The following is a 19,624-nucleotide window of genomic DNA, read 5'->3' as shown; positions in this document are numbered from 1 at the left end:
ATTGCTGTCAGACAAGAATCATTGGCACTGTCATCCATTTTGCACAAGTGAAATGCCCTAATCCACAGGTTGGCACTTTTTAAAAATTTGATTGAGGTCCTGTTAGTTTATAACATTGTGTAAATTTCAGCTGTACATCATTATTGGCAAACTTTTTCTGTACACTAGTAAATAATTTAGGCTTTGTGTTTTGTTTTTGCAGTTTCTTAAAAATGTAAAAACCATTTTTAGCCCGTTGGCTGTACAAAAGCAAGCAGCCTTCCAGGTGGGGAGGCGAGGCTAACCTCTTTTTCAGGGCTGTCCTGGTTTACTGGTGTAAAAATTAATCACCCTCTTTCTCTCTCAAATTGTCCCAGTTTGGAAGATAAATTATATGATAAATGGGTCATGTTAAGGAGTTTGCTCCTTAACACAAAATCAATAGGAAGTCATTGAAGAATTTTAAGCTGAATGAGTGTGATATAACCAGATTCACATTTTGAAAGGATGGCCGCCTTGTGGATGATGGATTGGGTAGGTCACAAGGGATGTTAAATTTTTGGTTACTAGGAAATTTATCTTTCAGGTTAAACAACTGGTTAAATTTTCTCAATAGCAAGTCAATTCAGGAAAAAAGAAACATCAGGGAAATGTGTTTGATGAAATCAGTTGGTCAGTGGTAAAGACCGTGGATGTGGTAGCCTCACATAGATTTTATAGTGAATTTTGTTGTAACTGATGACTTGTGTGTATTCATTTGCCACATAGTCATGTTATATTCATGTGCTCCCAAGGGCATGGATAATGAGAAGAGTAAAATGAAAGTATTGGGATATGCTTTAGATGTCTAAAATGCAGAATCACAAAATTAGCAAGAGGATTTTGTCCCAAAGACTGAAAACAGTGCGAGGGCTGGGACCACGGCTGACTTGTTCACAGTTATATCCCCAGCATGTGGCATTCAAGAAGATGGCTGAATAACTGAAAGAATGAACTGCCCGCCTCTGTCAAGAGCTTTGTTTCTGAAAAATCTTAAGTACAACGTCCATGAAGTTCCTTAAACGTTTATCCCGCTGTCTTAGAATCTCTGAATAAAAACTTATGGTCAAGATTATAGAGATAAAGATATTTACTAATAAATCTGAAATGTGTTTCCTATTAATGTGTTTTGTTCAAGATTGAAGGAGAGTTTGACGTAATATTCTGCTTACGAGTAGAGATGGCAAAACCAATTTCCATCAAAAAAAGAATTAATGTCATGTAATTGTTTTTATTGTGGACAAATTAAAAAATGTATCATCTTCATTCATTTTTTTCGGTATTCCTATCTGGCAAATAAGAACCAGGAAGAAAAACTTAATTGAAACCAAGTATGAAAATATTAAAATTGTTATGATATGAATGCATAAATCAGAGTAACTATATATTGTTCTGTGAGTAATTTAGATGCTATAAATACAGGACATATGCATAAACATTTAAAATCACAAGAACGCTTTAATAAGATTTAGAACACCCCTCCACCAGGAGTATGATAGTAATAAAATGACAGAAACTCATACTCCTTAAATTTGGTCTTTAAAAATGAATACATTTATTTAAAGATAGGTCTCTTCTAAAAAAGAAAAATAAATATGAAAATTTATCAAAGAGCGAATCTTCAGCAATGTGATTAACCGTTGGGTTAATATCTAGACTGTCAGAAAATTGCCAACTTTTGGCACCTTTTATTAGTTTTCTTTTTCCCTTTAATTATAAGATAATAAATCTGATGTAATATATGTAGAATGTACTCTGCTCTCCCACTGGTCTCTGATGCTCACTGCTTCTTGTGCCAACGCATTCTGCCCGTCCCCTGAGGCTGCGGCAGCACTGGGCAGTGTTGGCTGTGTTCTCTGTCCTCCACACAGCACTGCACCTGGAGGTGGGTGAGTGTTTTCTTACTCTTTGCTGCTCTTCTAAAACCACTGTTAGCACTTCCTCCCTCAGTAACCCCTATCCCCATCCTTCCACCAGCCCATCTTTTTTTTTTTTTTTGCTGAGGAAGATTAGCCCTGGGCTGACATCCTTTGCCAATCTTCCTCTTTTTTTGTTCGAGGAAGATTAGCCCTGAGCTAAAATCTGTGCCAATCTTCCTCTGTTGTTTTTGTATATGGGACACTGCCACAGCATTGCTGCTGAGTGGAGTAGGTCTGCACCAGGATCCGAAGCCGCGAACCTGGGCTGCTGAAGCAGAGCGCTTGGAACTTTAACCACTCCGCCACAGGGCGAGGCCACCACCAGCCCATCTTTGAAATACATTTTCTCAGATTCTAATGTCCTGCACATCTTAGCGCTGTGGTTTCCTACCGTTCTGTTCTCTTGCTGCTCTCCACCATTTAGATTTATACAGGAGCTGGCCTACTACCATCTCTCCTTCCCCGCTTCTAACCATCATGCTCCATGGCTTTACTTAGCTGCGTAGATCATCTGGGCCACACCCTGGACTCTTGTAACCTATCTTCTCCCTTTCCACAACCTTTTCTTCTACTCTAGGGGTCAGCAAACTTGTTTTGTAAAGGGCCAAATAGTAAATAGTTTCAGTGTCCTGGCCATAGGGTCTTTGTTGTAACTACTGAACCCTGCAGTCCTAGCTCGAAAGCAGCCATCAATAATACAGAAACAAAGGGACATGCTCTGTTCCAGGAAAGCTGTCTTTACACAAAACAGGTGAAAAGCTGAGCAGGGAGTTGGAGGAGATGAGCTAGTGAGCCATATCCGGGGAAAAAGAATTCCAGGCAAAGGACACAGCGAGTGCAAGGACTGAGGCGGGAGTTTGCCTGGAGCTCTCAGGAGCAGCAAGGAGGCCAGTGCGATGAGAGGGGAGGGCTGGTGTGCATCGAGCCGACCGGGAAGGGTGGTGGTGGGAGATGCCAAGAGGTAAATGCGGGTGGGAAGGGGGCTTCATGGTGCTTGATGGGCCGGAAATAGGATTTTGACCTTGACTCAGAGGCAGCTGGAGAATCATTGGAGGGTTCTGAGCAGAGGGGCAATAATCAGATTTCAATCTTAACAGGATGTCCTGGCTGCACTGGTAAGGATAGTGACGGGGCAGGGTAGAAGCAGAGATTTTCCCAGTCTATATTTTGAAGGATTTGCTTTCACATTGGATTTTAGGCTGAGAGAAAGGAGTCAAGAATTACACTGTTTTTATCCTGAGCAACTGGAAAGACACAGAAGACATGGGGTGGAGCAGGTTTCAGGGGAAGATCAAGAGTTCTTTAGGTTTGTTTGGTTTGAGATGTGTATGAGGCAAGCAAACGCACCAAATGTTTGAGATGCCTGGCATTCATTATAACTTCCTTGATTTCATGATAAATGGACAATTATTCTTTACTTAAAAAAAAAATCATCGACCCGGGTGAACCAACTGTTCCACTGAATGCTTAACCAAAAATATATTACCAGGTACATGCTGCTGACTGGTGCTGACTGGTGTAACAATGCCCTAGCTATGTTTGTTAATATCCGTTATTATTCCAATGATATCTACTTCATGAATAAGTTTATAAATAACTTTCATTTTTTCCCTCCATTATGAGCCTAAGATCGCAGTATGTTCTTTTTCATGTACTTCATGTTTGTATATATTATTCAGAGCAAATAAACTGGTATTTTTAAGTACTTTCAGCATAAAAATAGTTAATTGAAAAACATTATGAGATAATAGAATATAGCTACCAGCTACAGTTTTACATTGCATTTCTTATCATTCTAGTAGAATTTTAAACTCACTCATTTCCTGCTTATAAGATGAATCAAGTTTGGAAAAATACTTTATGCAAGAGGTGAGTTTTCAGAAAGGGGTTTGAAAGATGAGAGCATTTGGGCTGGTCTGTCTCTAGGGAAAATTCAGTTGCACGTGTTAAGATAATATGGTAGTAAGTTGCAAAGAGAGGATGATCTAATAAGTTTTTCCATTCACTCTGTTCTCCAAGGGCTGTGTCAGAAAAGCAACTCATCTGCTTGGTGAAAATTTGAAGAGGGCATATTTTTAAATTGGCAAGATAAATGTTTGAAGTTTTCTCTCTAGTTATTAATTAGGAACAAATCTGAAACAAAATGAAGTATGTTTTCAGCTTAAATTTGTTGCAGTGTTGAAGAGGGAAATGTCTCACATTCAGGGGATTGTGTTCAACCTGGTATCGGTAATAACTGTATGTTTATTTTCCCTTCTGTTTATTAGCCACAGTCATCCAGAAATGTAGAAATGTAGAAACAGAGTTGGAAAGGACTTTATAGGGTCCTCTTAAAGGATCATATAACCCAGTGCTTATTAAACCTTTTGTCTGTGATCTACAGTTTAAAAAAACTGGATTTATATCATGACCCGGCGTGCAATATACGTATATGTAGAACTCAAGCAAAAGTTTCACAAAGCTGTAGTTAACTTAAATGTGAAATGCACTTTGATATATTTTATTCTTGTTTTAAATGCTGCTTTGATCTGCACTTTGAAAAAAAGATCCTTATCTGGTCTGTTCGTTGGCATCATGCAGTCTTCTTCCTGTGCGACATCCCCAGTTTATCATAAATAACATAGCCTTTGTTTGATCTTCAAAGGTAGCAAATTACCGTGCTACTTTAAGACATTTAATGTGCTGGTATCTTGCTGATAGATATGGAGCGAGCTGAGCAGCCTGATGTGCAGTTATCAACAATGGTGCTTCTCTTTTTGACCCAGATTATAGGAGGCAGAGTGGTAGCACTGCACTGGGTTCCACAGTCCCAACTATAGTGATGCTGTTCAGGTCCTTAGAGCAGAGGAACTGCCAATGGCCGTTTTTTGCCTTAATCAGACACTCTTACACCTTTAATACAGAGTAGATAGGTGTGTACATTTTTATAAATTTAGCAGAAAGATGGCATTAGCCCAAGCTTTGTTAGTTCCTTATAATTAAAGTACGATATGGAAGTACACCATCTTGAGATTTCTATAAATGCAAGTCATCTGGTGACAGCAGCTTCTCTTTCTTTTTTAATGTTCCTAATGCTGAAGGATATCTATGAGTAATCACTGATGAGCTTTATGTAAGTATCGGAAGATAGAGTAACAAAAAGATAAGGCAAGAAAAAAGAAAATGAAGAAAGTCGGAACCACTTATTGAAATACATAAATGATATTGATACATAATTGAAGGAGGAAAGATTTTTTTTAAATAAAGGAAACTTGAAATGAGTATTAACCTTTCCAAGAAATGAAGTCACTTTTCCAAGAACAAATTATAGTAAGTAGAATGGAATCATGCAATTAAAATATGCAACAAGATAATCTAAAATTATTTTTCAAACAAGGAATATTTGTAGATACTAGTAATAAGTAATTTAATTTTCACTCAACATATATAATTTTATTAAAAACGAACAGGAAAGGGTATTAAATGAATTATCCACTTATTTTTCTGTTTCATTAACCATCTCTGAAATTCTCTGTTTAGTCTTTTATGACTTTTCTTTCCAGCAGAAGTATTGATTGTTCTCTCATGCTGTTCATGGTGTCACGTGATTGGTATAGCTGGTGTGCCATATCGTTAGTGGTCGCTGGTCATATCTCCTCATTTTCTGCTATCTTCCTGAGTTGGTAGACCAGCCAGAAGCCCCTTTGAATAATCTGGGTTTATAACTAGCTCTGGCCTATTAGAAAACATCACGATTTCTTCTAGTCAGTCCTGAATGTGACGAACCTGATCCTATAGATATTGACGCTAATCTAAACTTGACTTTTAATCCAGAACCAGGAAATCGGGTGGGAGTTTGGGACTAAGGATAGAGATTATGGTCAGCAGGTTGATACACTTTGACCTTCAGGACTGGTTTGGGGATACAATGCCTTTTCTGTGTACTTTTACAATAGTTTTAAAGTTAGTGTGGATGGCATTCTCCACTGAGTTTTCATGTCATAATTATATTTGCTTTTTTTCAATAAGTTCTTAATTTCTGCTCCTTTTTCTTAAATATTAGCAATGAATTACTTTTAAATATAATTTGCTGTTAGTTAATATTAAGTTTAAAATGACTTTGAGGTCACTACAAGAAAAATATTTGAAATTTTGTTAAAATAATTTTTGGATTTCTTATGTTAAAGTTATTTTAATTTTGAGTACTGAATAATGGCTTATTTGGCATTTATTAAATGGGGCATATTGCTAAGAATTTTGTCAAAAATAGATATCACTTATGCAGCGTTAGGAATTTGTGTTCAAATATCTAAAATTAGAATAGACCGTGGTTTCTGTGCTTGACCAGTTTATTTGTTTGCCCTTGCCAGCTAAGTCAAATTCTCAAACTTTTTATGCCCAAATTTTATAAGTATCATGTTAAGACGAGGAAAGAAAATCAAAGTATAAATGCTCTAAGACTATTAACTTTGATGACAGTAACAACAAAAGAAATATCCATACTTATTTAAAATAAAATAGTATTCATAGATCTGTCTTTCAAAGAAAAAGAGTGCATATAGTTTTCAAGTATATGCAACCTAAATTAATATATTTTATGCTAGAGAGATAAAAAAACAAATGATGCTGTTTTATTAACTGTATTACTTGTGTTAAATACAGATTAGGAAAAAAAGCACACATACAGATTTGCCTTCAGTTTTCTGGAAATGTTAGTTTGATTCTGAATTTGGTTTTCAGTATTTCTGTGTTTTCTATTTGGAAACTTTTCTCTCTAGAAATGATCAGCTTTGTCACAAAAGAGCTGGTAGTAATGGTGGAGCTGAAATTTCTCTTGAGTGGTGCCATATGACTGTTATAATGTCTGAGACTAATCAGTTTTTTTTTTAATTAACAGATGAGCTCAATGTTGGCATCTCTCTTTTGAGAAGGCTTGGCATACTGCATGGCCTAGCTTGGCTAGTGCTTGTCTAGCTGTGAAATATAATTAACTGCTGATGGAAATGTAAAAAGTGTCTGACTTACAAGCTGCCATTTTTGCATCACAGTGTGTGAACCAAATCCAGCTACCTCAATCCTTGCAACATAGCAAAGCTAAAAATGCAAAAATCTACCTCATTTATAACCAGGACTATTGCTCAGAGCTGACTAACAGTGATTATGAGGATGCAATACAATCTGTTCTGTGTGAATTACTCTATTAGTGTTATGATAACATTGGCAGCATTGCCTTACCGTGTTCAGTTTTAAAGATTTATACTAATATTTTGAGGTGAAATATTCTTTTTCTGCTACAAATTGCTTATGATTTTGAAAGAATTATTTGAGGACAGTGGGTCAATCACACATTTCAGATTGTCTTTCCTGTTTATTTATCTCTTGTTGGCTAACTCCCACTCCAAATTGAATGGCTTAAGTTTATCATTTCTCGTGACTCTGTGGAATAACTGGGCTCAGATGATTGTTCTGCTCCACGTGGTGTAACTGAGGTCATTCATGGAGTTGCGTGCAGCTATGAGCTCTGCTAGTGATGGCCTCTTATCCTCCAGGTTTCTCTCCATGTGGTCTCTTGTCTTGGTCTAACCTGAACTTTTTTTAGCCACATGACATGTGGTTTCCAAGAGGACAGCTCCCATGTACAGAGCTTATTAAGGCTCTGCTTGTATCACTTATGCTAATCGCTCAAAGCGACTCACATGACCGAGCCCAGAGGCAGTGGGCGAGGGGGGACTGCACAAGGACATGAATATTGATAGACATGGTCCAGTGGGGGCTACCAATGCAAGAGGCTGCTACCTCTCCATAATAAATTCTAGTAGAGAGCAACAGCTAGTGAGTTTGGTTGCGGGGAAGAGTAAGAGGCGGTATAATTTGAGCCAAATAATATGTTGTATAAATAATTTCACAAAATTTTAATCACCAACCTTGATTTTATTTGGAGGATGCTGTTAGGAAATGGAGAGGGAAGGAGGTACACTGAAATTGAGACAAGTGACTTCAGATCCTAACAGTCTTTCTTGAAAGGTAATAAATCACCAGAAAAGAATATGTTCACTTCCTTGTGACAGAAATGTTCTTTAGTATGTGTCAAAACAGATAAGATGCATCTAATAAGTGATTTTGACATGGTTTCTATTTAGAGTCTAATTCTTCTTTTTCCATCTTCTCCCTTGCACACCCATTTCTATTCCTAACACACACATACACACACACACACATATATATATGTAATATATGTATACACCTCTCTTTCCATGTTATCATAATGTCCATGACATGGAATGTTAATTTGGAAATGAAAATAATGTATTTTAAATTTTTGATATTTTACATGTTGTGTAAGTTTTCCAGATTCTTTAACTAATTAAGATTTTTGGTACATTAAATATCCTGTTGGGTAAAATAGCCGAGTCACTGAAAGCTCTAACATTCCTAATTTGAAGTGAAGAGGGGAGTTAAGAGTTTTCTAGGGATTTAGGAAGTATATAGAGAGACACACATGGCTGGTGTTGACTCTGTATCTTAGTCATTGCCTAGCTGTCTCTATATCCCCAGATTATAGCATCACACTTTAAACTTTCTGTACTCAAAGTGTTTTGCGCTTTTTGTATAAATAGTTTTTTACTTAGCCCTGCTTTTCTTTCTCTAGTCACTGTAACTATTTTTTCCTCTTGTAAACATTGTTTTACCCTGACAAGCCAACTCAGACGCTGCAAGGTCTTTGGGGAGTCGTTTGTTGACAAATGTATTTTAGAGAGTCCACATAATATTCTGAGTCGGAACCAGGTCTTTGGAATCCTCCATCTCTGGATTTTGGTCCTAGCCTGGTCAATTACTAGCCGTTAAGCCTTGGAAGTTTCCTTCACCTCTCTAAGCCTATACGCATTCATTTGTAAAGGTGGTGGGAAGGTATCCTTGTGGTGGTTGTATACATTAAGTAAAATAACTCTTGCAAAAATTATTTACATTGTGCTTGACAGAGTAAGCAGTATTATTATAAATTTTATTGTATCTTTTAACCCCTTAAATGAAATGACGTATTAAAATAGACGGGAAACTTCTATCACATTTAAATACAGTTACTTCTCTCAGATTGTTACAAGGTCCCCTTTGGTCCTATTTGCCCCCTTTGTGGAGCTAGTACTTAGCTAGAAATGCCACTGAAATCGTACATGAACATGGGACAGGAAGAGAAAGCAGTGGTTTCATGATAATTTGAATGCAAACTGCCAAATTGATAATATGTGCAAGAGAGAGAGGAAAAGGATCAGGCCTTGGGTCAACTAAACTTTGGAAATATTTTAGCCTCAGAAGAACCTTTTTCCACCTTATAAATCCCATACTGAATGCCCTAGAATTTAGAATTTTATTCTAGATAAGAACTGTTACACTGTTTCAGTTTATGAGAATGCATTTCTTCATAGATTTGATTTTACCTTGGAGCAAACTTCAGAAAAGAATGATTGCCAAGATGTCTTATAACCTGTTTTCTTAAATGCTTTTCTCATTATCTTCCTTAACGTTTCTTTCTAAAAGCATCTGAGGGACGACTGTAATTAGGTAATTGTGTGCACCCATATGTGCAGCTTATGGCACTCACAGAGCAGTCAGAGCGAGGACGTGGTGTGTGTGTTCCACGTGCAGCAGTGGCTCTGAAGGCTGCCATGCAGTCCATCTTGAGCTAACAGCTGTGGTGAACAGAACAGCTTGTAATTCCATGGGTGTAAAAGTGAATTCGCAGTTATTTATAGGGAATAATTAATGTAAGTGTTTGTAAAAGTAAACACAATTCTCAACCCTTGACAAACCATTAAAAAGAAAAAGGATGGAAGATTGATACTTTTGACTGACAGAAAAGGCTTGAAAAGAAATAGATGATGTCTGTGATTGTGTAGGACACTGTCTTCCAGACTGCGTAGACATTCCTCCAACTCTGAGAATAGTAGTTAGAGAGTTAAAAGCTTCTACAGCAAGCAAACTCACTCTCAAAGTAATTGTAAACATGTGGAGACTATATTACATAGTTTGGTTAGTAAATGAAAATTGTGAAATTTCATTTAGTTCTCTTTTTCCAGTTCTTTATTTAAAAAAGAGAGCGGAAGAAAGTAGCGGAGTCATAAGGAGAGAAGGAGTAAGAGAAGGAAGGGCATGTGGACATTTATCGCAAGAAAAGATGATGCTGTGTTTTCCTGCTGTATCAATAACATCATTCATTCAGAATTAATCTCATCTGGTCAAATGGCTGGTTGGAAATATTAGAGATTCTTTTGGAACTAGATGATGCAGAAGGAGTGAACTTGGCCAAATGGTTTATCTTTAACCATTATCATGTGCTTGCTGGCTAAATGCTTTTGTGAAATTGATTTTGACCAAAAACAATATCATCTGTTTGATCATCAGGCTTGCATCCGGGCTATTCTTGTTCAAAAAGTACTCCATTTTCTAAGTATTAATAAATTAGTGGTTATCATAGTAAGAAAATCTTATTCCAGATATAACCATAAATTAAGACTGCTTCTCCAGTTGTACCTGAAATTCCATTTCTGTTTATCTCTACAACCCTGATCTGAAAACGTGAGATCCCACCCAACCTGAAGCTTTTACCTGAGACAGTGGGAGGAAGAAGTGGTCTTTCCCTCTGGCTCACATTGTGATTTTTACTTTTCAGTTTAACTTTGATAGCATGGAAACCCATCTTATTTTCACAGAATAACTGAGTCCTGTAAGTAGACATACTATTATGTGAACTCATTTAAACCCAGATTGTGTTACAGCCACTCCATGAGGTTTCTGTGAGCCTGTGTCATTCAAGAAAGGCACAGAGTTATCAGCCATGACCTGGCTTTCTTTACTGTGCTGAATGACTACAGACGGAAGACACATCACCGAGCCAAACTTTTGATTTTGTTTGGCAGTGTAAGTTTAAACAAAGGTAGCAGGCATCTCTGATACTGGCAAGTTGAATAGCCTTCACGCGATTAAAGTTACGGGGGAATTGTTTGTGTATGAATCGTTTTATTTTAGGTATATAGGTATACTGAGCTTTGGTGAAAATTTCTGTCCAAAACCTTGGGAGGATGCCTAGCACCTAGTATAATAAATGCTCAAAAACAAAAGACCTTCTACTGTGTGCCAAGTCTCTGTGAGGGAAGCAAAGACCTATGAAATACGGTTCCTGTTTCATAGTATTGTTGAGAAAGAAATTCTAAATACTGAAGAAGGGACAGTTATTAGGGTTAGTTAATAAAAATAAAATATGCTGCATCCATGAATTAAAGGGTGACACTGAGAGAGAAATAAGATGAGGGGAGGAGACCGCAGTGTGTTCACATTTCATACAGTCAGGAGACGAACAGAGCGTCTGAGACTGAACTTCGTTGGCCACATTCCCGGTTGCCTACATTTTGGGCCCCCTCCTCATGTTAATGATTATAGAAAATCCACATTTTACAAGTGATAATCTGTGTTTATGAGTGAAGCAAAAGTCTCTCTTTCCCTACCTTGGAGAAGTTTCTGGAGAGGGATTTGCAAAAGATTTTAGTAGTGGGCCAAGGGTGATATCTGACAGGGATGGAATTGGACTGTAAGAAATTACAATTAAGAACATTAAGTCTCTGATCTTGGGAATTTCGAGGATGCTACAAACTCCTTCTGTAGGTGATTGTAGTTTGTGTGACGATCTAAATGTTCTTTTGAATCCACCCTTCCCGTATGGTGGTGATCGCTGCCTGGGGAACATAGTAGGAACAGGTTGTGGTAGAACTCATCCTCTGGTGGTGACTTTTCAACGGGAGTTGAGTCCCCCAGGCTGTTGCTTTTCCTGCCTTCTGTTGCTCCCAGTGAAGGCCAAGCCACCCCACGTGATCTGGATAAAGGAAGAGTTTACCATCCATTGGGGCAGGATGGGGTAGGCAGAGGACTTAAGCAAAAATAAATAGCAGAAAAAGCAGTAGGTGAGTTTTAAATGTGTGGGTTAGTTCAGAGTAGGCAGTGAGTGTTTTAAATTCAGAAAAGAGAAACGTTGGTTCCGTCCAGTTATCACTAAAAGTCTAGCTCACTGGAAAATTTAGAGTCGTATTAATTTGAGGAACTAGTAGATTATTTTACTAAAAGTTCCAGCTGTATATTTTTGGCTGCTGACTTGGTAAATGGATTTTGGTAACTTGAGTTTAGAAGTCGCATAGTAAAAACTGTTTTGACAAGTTGGCCAGGGAGTGCCACGTGAACATTTCCCAGAAAACAGGGAGAACAGAGGCAGGGGGACCACTTAGGAGACTCTGCAGAGGATCCCTCTTGCTTCATATTGTGTGAGCAAGGCACGCATTGGTGAAGGCCGAGGGCAAAGGGAATGGCAAGGAGAGACTCTCAGTGGAGAATTGCTGGAACCTGGTAACTTGGGATATACGGAGATATATTATAACAATTATTAACGTTTATCTAGTTTCTACCTAGCAATATGCAAATTTATTTTGCTTTTATTGTCTCATTTGCCTTTTTAACTATTTTATAAAGTACAGGTACTATTATCATTACAGGTTAATTAATTTGCTTCGGATCACAGTTAATAATTATCAGACCCAGAACCTAAACGTTGGGTCTGTCTGAACTCAAGCCCTGCTGTAAAGGAGGCTGACCTATCAGAGGCTAAAATAAAGAGTGAGGTCAACATTTTTAGTTAGGAGACAGATGCCCATTAGAAGTCTGGTTTAACATTGATCATGGCATGTCTGTGACACAGCTTTCTCCTCTTTTTTCTTTTTTAGTGCGACTTCATGACAGCATATCGGAAGAGGGCTTCCATTACTTGGTGTTTGATTTGTAAGTACAGTACACTGAGTTCACTTATTTTTGCTCTCTGTTTGAAATCCATTTTGAATTAAACATGATTTTTCACCAATTTACAGTTCAAATTAATGACCCTATAATGTTTTTTAAATGTTCTTCAAATAACACTCACCTCTAATTCTTCTGGAAAGAGGCAGTGTTTATTTAAAATTTAAGTTGATCTTTATAAGTCAAACACTTATGAGTCTGTTTCCTTTTGGATTGTTCACTGTGATATTCATAAATAGTTCTCAGTTTTACCTTGGGGTATGAAAGTGGCTGACATAAACATAATTTTCCACTGAATTTTTTAAGAATATGTATAATTTGTTATCTTATATAAAAAGAAGACTCAAGAAAGATCATTGAGGTTGGTTAATTCAGGGGTTCAACAATATCATCAAACTCCCATCTTTTATGCCAACTTATTGACTTTGTTCTCAGACTGGTATGATTCACATTATTCCATGCAGGCATGGTAATGCCCAGTGGAAGACACTGTCTCCTGTTCCTTTTTAGAATGAAAAATTTACCCTATAAAATCTCGCATTTCATCTCATTGGCCAGGACTCACATGCCCACCCCTACCCAGCCACTGGCAAGGGGATTGAGGTTGCCAAATCGAGTTGGACCAATCAGGATTCATAAGCTGAGGCTCTATTAGCGAGAACGAAGGGAAATAAGGACTCTTGAGGAGCAATCCATGGCACCTGCTCTGGCTGGATGAGATAGAGTGAGACAGGCCACTCACATGGCTGGGATTTTATTGATAACACACTTTCTGGAAATCAATTTGATACTATATACCAGAAATGTCTGTATTATTTGACATAATAATTTCACTTTTAGGAGCAAAATCCATAGAAAATATATTCTAAATTTGGATAAACCTTTATGCTGAACGATGTTCATTGCATCGTCCTTTATAATGGGAAAAAAAGAAAAGAAAGAAAACCAACTTAAGGAGCCAATAATAGAGAAACAGTTGTATGATTATGGTAAATTCATATAATGGACTCCTTATTCTTTAGCATTTTAATGTGATCTTTGGAGTATAGATTAGAAAAAAGTATTATTTTCTGTAGTTCCTCAGAAGATATGTTAATGAATTCTTATTTAGAATTGCTTCTCAGGCCCATAGCTGAACCAAGTGTTGGTTAAGGGAATGGAATTGCAGCAATTGACTTTAAGCAATTGTAAATTCAATCCGTATGTTTCGGAGGGAACTGGCCTCCCCTGAATCATATGAATGCTCAGTTAAGAACTAAATCGTGGTGTTGACATGTAGATTAAAGGGGAGTCTTGCCTGTTGGGTGGGCAGCCAGAGATGTCTGCCATTTTGGTGATCCATGTGTATGCTGGAGAATAGAGAGTAAACCTCTGATTATGCACAATCCTGCCGCACAGGCTGCTCTCCACAGCCACAGTCCACCCATGGCTTGTTCATGTGGCTGGAGTTTGGCACTACTCCATGTTGCATAGTCATTCTTCTTCAGTCTGTCTCGGAGCTCATATGTTTACTTTTTCCATTGTTCTTTCTTCCTTCTTGATATTCCAAGATTCCTTCTTATGTGATTTCTTTTATTCTGTAAGAACTTCCTTTAGCCGTTCTTTTAGAGTAGATATGCTAGCAACAAATTCTTAGTTTTTGTTTTTCTGAGAATGTCTTGATTTTCCCTTCATTCCTGAAGGGTAGTTTTGTTAGGTATAGAATTCTAGGTTGACAGTTATTTTATTTTAATGTTGTGCCAATTCCTTCTCACTTCTTTGGTTTTTGATAAGATATCTTCTGTCATTCTAATTGCTTTTCCCCTAAGCATAAGGTATTATTTCTCTCTGACTGCTTTAAAATTTTTTCCTTTGTCTGTAGTTTTTAAAAGTTTGACTGTGATGTGTCTTGGCTTGAATTTCTTAGAGTTTATTTGGTGTTCACTTAACCTCTTGAATATGTAGTTTTATATCTTCTGCCAAACTTGAGAAATTTTTAAACATTGTTTCTTTAAATACTATTTCAGCCTCACTTTCTTGCTCCTCTCCTTCTGGAACTCTAATGACATGAATGTTAGATCTTTGTTATAGTCCTGTTAGTCCCTGAGGCTCTGTTGGTTTTTTTTTTTCATATTATTTTATTTCTGTTGTTCAGATTGGGTAGTTTCTATTGTTCTCTCTTCATTTTCAGTAATCTTTTCCTCATTTTTTTTTCCATTCTGCTGTTGAGCTCATCCATTGAGTTTTTAATTTCAGTTACTGTATTTTTTTCAGTTCTACCATTGACTTTTGGTTCTTCTATATATCCTCTATTTCTTTGTTGAGACTTTTTTTTTCATTTATTTCAAGTATATTCATAATTGCTTTCTGAAGCATTTTCATTATGGCTGATTAAAAATCCTTGTCAAATCATTCCATCAGCATTGTCATCTTGTGATTGGTGTCTGTTCACTGATTTTTTTCATATTGAGATTTTCCTGGTTCTTGATTTGATAAATGATTTTTATTATATCCTGGACATTTTGGATTAATTTGAGACTCTGGATTTAGTTTAAATCTTTTTAGCAGACCTCCTCTGATACCACACTGGCCAGGAGTAAGGAGGTGCCATGTTATCACTTGACAGGTGGAGGTGGGAGCCCAGGTTTCCTTCTCAGCCTCCGTTGACCACCCAAGGGTGTGTCTCCTTACTGCTGGGGGGGGAGGCACTGAAAGCACAGGGATTTTTTTTTTCTGTATTTAGTGGAAGAAATGCGTCTACTCTGTTTTTTTAGACTTGTTTCTTTTTTATTTTATTTCTTGATAGATTTATTTATGTTTATTTACATTATTTTATTTCTTGATAGATTTATTTTGTAGATCTCCTTTGTATGTAAATCAAGGGTATGGTAGTATAAACTGGGATATATCCTTTTTGCTCTGATGAATGCTGGAGTGAAAAGCACATCTCCTAATGTTCATTACTTAAGTACCATCACTCAGAATTGGGTTTGATCACAGCTCTATCAGAGAACAAAAACTTTTCCTCTGCCCTCTTAAGTTCAGGACATGAAGGCATGAATTAAACTAACAGAAGACTGATGAACAGGAGACAAGGCACACAATTTTTTTTAATATTTATGTGCAGGGGAGTTCATAGAAAAGAAGTGAAACTAAAAGAAGCAGTTAGCCTCGGGGTGTCAACCCTTTGTCTTAGATGATACAAATCATTCTTCTTTCCCTGGTACACAGAGCAGACACCTTCCTCAAAGGGAAATTTATGGCCTGCTTTTAGCCAGATAAGGGGAGGGTAGAGAACTCTTCCTTTGTTTGTTGATTCTCAGTTGCCTTTAGTTCAAAATAATCGTTATGCCAAAGTGGCATATTTTGGGGTGGCATATTCTGATCTCCTTCTCTCCAAGAAGCACTTCAGCATTGGTCAAATGTCAAAGGAAGGCACCCTTCTTCTCATGCCATGCCATTTTTCCAGAGTCATCAAGTTATTTATAGCTGTATTTTAAGTTTTATAGATTTCTATATTCCTTACTAAATGGAGGGGATGATAAGAATCACATGGTTTAGAATAAAGTTTATTTTTTCACGTACCAGTTTTTTTATTCAGCACTTAATAGTTAGTGCAGAACATATAAAGAAAGCAGTTCATGTGAAAACAAAATAAGATTTTCAATTACAGTGGACCGTATCCGTAGTAACGATATTTGTTGTGTTATTAACGGGTCTGAGACCAAGTGTAGAGCCTCCTGAAGGGGAAAGTTTACATTTGAACCATATAGTATCATGAAATACGCTGCGTCAGGCTGGTGGACCTCTGGTTCTAGAGCGAAGAGCTCAGACTCTTTGCCAAGTATTCTTCAATATTTAAAGTTTAAGAGGAGAGTTATGGGCAGTTCTCATGAAAATGTTTGGCCAGTAAATGAGATTAATAAACTAGTTAAACACAATCCAGTAAAGCACTCAGTTTTAGAGACAGTTGGGAAACAATGATTGAAACTGTAGATTTTCAATGACTAAAAAGAGATTAATGGATATACATATGTAATTCCTCTAAATTATCTAATTGTTGTGTTATTCTATAAATAGGAAAAGTAAGTAGCTTTAGAAAATGCACATTTTAAACATAGTTTAGAAAAGTATGATCATAAAGATATCAATGAAATACTCATATGGGAAAATTGGAAGTCACTTGGCCAATCAGTTCTGAGATAAGATGACTCCTTGAATTCCTGAAGAAGGAATGTCCCTGTGTTTGTCCTTCTGATGGTGGTTTTGGCAGCTTGGTACTTGCTCATGCTTCCTGTGGAATATCAGCTATTCAGAATCCAGTGGGAAGTTCTATTTTTATAGATGCATTGAGTTTTCTTCTAATGGAATACTTTTCCCTTCTAAAAAAGCAGAACAGAAGAGGCTGTGAATTCTATGAGAAATACTCTCTTCTTGCTATTTTAAATTAGCATTTTTTATTCAAGTGTCTATCCACTGTTTCAAACTACAAAGCATTGCTAGTCACTTTTGCAAATAGACTCAGGAATCAGAGAGAAAGGCTACATGAAAGCAAAGACATCTTCACTGCAAATAATGAACTGCTTACTTCTTAGATTCTTCCTTCCTCAGAGTTTGTGCCCAGCAGGGTTTCCAGGCACACCTCAGAGCCCTGAGAGGCAAGAGATGTGGATTTATCTGACATCTAAGGGAAGGCAGGACAGTGACGTAATGAAGCTAGAATTATAGTTCCCCAGGGAGAGGCCTAAAGGCAGAACCATTGGCTGTAGGCAGATAAGGCAGCTCCAGTCTGTTTCTAGGACTGTTGGGAAATAAGGTCTTGACGAGGGCAGTCATTTGAATGTGACATATGTATTTCAGGAACTATATGTCGGAGAAGCTCTGTATTATATGCCTGTTGGGTGAATACATATAATGAAGTATGGAGATATCACAGCTCTCTCTAAGTAAACGGATAAGAGAATAACGTTTGAGTTTAATTTTGTGATCCCGATAGGGAACTAAAGTAGATGGATTAGATTACGGTTTGTTGGAAAGAGTGCTGACCCGGAGTGAAAAGGCTTCAGTTTTAGTCTCAAGGTACCCAGGGAGAAACGTTGAACATTATCTTTTCTCTAAACTTTTTTCTCATAGAGATTGAGGCTGTGGGACCAAATGAAAAACTTGTTAGACATCTCTCAAGTCCTTTCCTGTTCTCTGAGGATGCCATTCTCATCAGTTTGAGATTTTGGGTAGAATTAATGGACTCCTGATGTCATTTTTAAATAATAGGAAATTTCTTACAATTCTAAACTATTAGAGAAAAATGCTATTATTGTATCTTTAAAAAGAACTTCTTTTTTCCCTAGCAAAAATACATCTTGGTATGTGAATTACTTCTTTTTTTCCCTCTGTTTTAAAGTCTTTGTGTTTTTGTCCCCAGATAAGAAATTCTATTCATCAAATACATAATGAGTGCCTACTAAATACAAGACACTATGCCTAATGTGCTTTAGGGAAAAAAAACCCTAGTGTTTCTGAACATTTTAAAATAAATGTCCCATTTTGATAAATTCAAAAGGAATACTCTGAATCTGATGTGCTGCTTCCCCCTACCCCATTTTACCATATTTGTACCAGCCGGAATGCTTGGTCAAGTTACATGTTTTATAGTTATTATTAGGGAAATATGTATATTTTTTATTTTTGCAAATTTGAAATTATATCTTAATATTAAAAATACTTTTTCAAACTACACCCCTTGGACTGGAGAGCTGATAGTTTTATTGGTGATATCAGGACTGAAGGGTACATCAAATACCATCTCTTTTTCAAAGATTTTATAATTTTGAAAGGGAATTAGATGGCTTCAAAAAGTCTGTGGTACAGATCTAATGTGGTAGAAACTCTAAGAGTGATGCAGGAGTTTGGGAGAAAGAGCCAACATTCATTCAGCCAAGGATATCAGGAAAGACAGTGGGAAGAACTGAAGTTGGGGCAGACATAATTATGTCCTTGGGAACATGCCTTCATTCAACAAATACACGCTCAGTAAGACTTACTCTGTAGCAGGTAAGTAAGCTGATTGAAGGGAAGGTGAATGACAGCTTTGCCTTCAGAAGAACTGAAAACAATCTCATGCTTATTGTGTGAAGGCATTCTTTCGTCAGTAGAATATTTGGTTGAATAACTAACAGATCAGCAGTATGTACAAACACACACAGAGACGGGGTAACAAGTTTCACGGTGTCTGTGAAGACATTGATGTGTGCCCTAGTCCCCGGGTCATCTTTGTAGTTATTTAGCAGAATTCTTCTATTTTTCTGATAATACTCTCCTACAGCTCACAAGGTGTATATATTCCATAGTTATTCCAGTGATTATTAAATCTTGTTTGGGGGGTGGAGAGCTAGTCTGATTTTTCTGAATAGCTTTTGCCTATTATTCACAGCAAATTTTCTCTCTCTTAAAACCTACTTAATGGAATATTTCTTTGATTTATATCACTATAGCAATGATGTAGCAAACAGCAGTGGCAAAATAATTTTCACATTCAGATCAAAATGTGAAAGGACAATATTGGAGACTATTTGGTCTGTCAGGGCACTGTAGACAGAACTTGAGAACTAGTGTCGAGGGTGAACTCCTGTCGAGAGTCAGAAAATTCAGTCAGTTATTACAGTATAGTCTGACTTGTGCCATGCTGTTTTTCTGTGTACACGGATTGAGGCAAACAGCTCAGATTGAAGGTAGTGACCCTGGTTAGAAGGTGGCTGCACTAACATCCAGGTAGAAGATAGTAAGTCCCTGAGGTAAGATGCTGGTAGGAATAAAAAAAGAAGCAGAGTCCTGTTCCTCCTCCTCCAGCAGCCTCCTCCAGCAGCCCTCCTCCAGCAGCCCTCCTCCTCCAGCAGCCC

At 37.3% G+C, this 19,624-nt stretch overlaps 1 protein-coding gene across 15 annotated transcripts in view; it reads left to right on the top strand.

Annotated features, from left to right (window-relative positions):
• The window catches only part of CAMK2D (calcium/calmodulin dependent protein kinase II delta), a 289,757-nt gene that overhangs the window by 136,702 nt on the left and 133,431 nt on the right, over window positions 1–19,624 (top strand). For all 15 annotated transcript variants that reach the window (XM_046655892.1, XM_046655897.1, XM_046655893.1 and 12 more), the window contains exon 4: window positions 12,680–12,734. In XM_046655892.1, the coding sequence (XP_046511848.1) occupies window positions 12,680–12,734 (55 nt within the window). The remainder of the gene's footprint in view (window positions 1–12,679; window positions 12,735–19,624) is intronic.

This window comes from Equus quagga, chromosome 3, assembly GCF_021613505.1.
Source record: "Equus quagga isolate Etosha38 chromosome 3, UCLA_HA_Equagga_1.0, whole genome shotgun sequence".
Lineage (NCBI taxonomy): Eukaryota > Metazoa > Chordata > Mammalia > Perissodactyla > Equidae > Equus > Equus quagga.
Note: the sequence above shows the minus strand (reverse complement) of the source record. Positions and strands in the feature narration are given on the sequence as shown.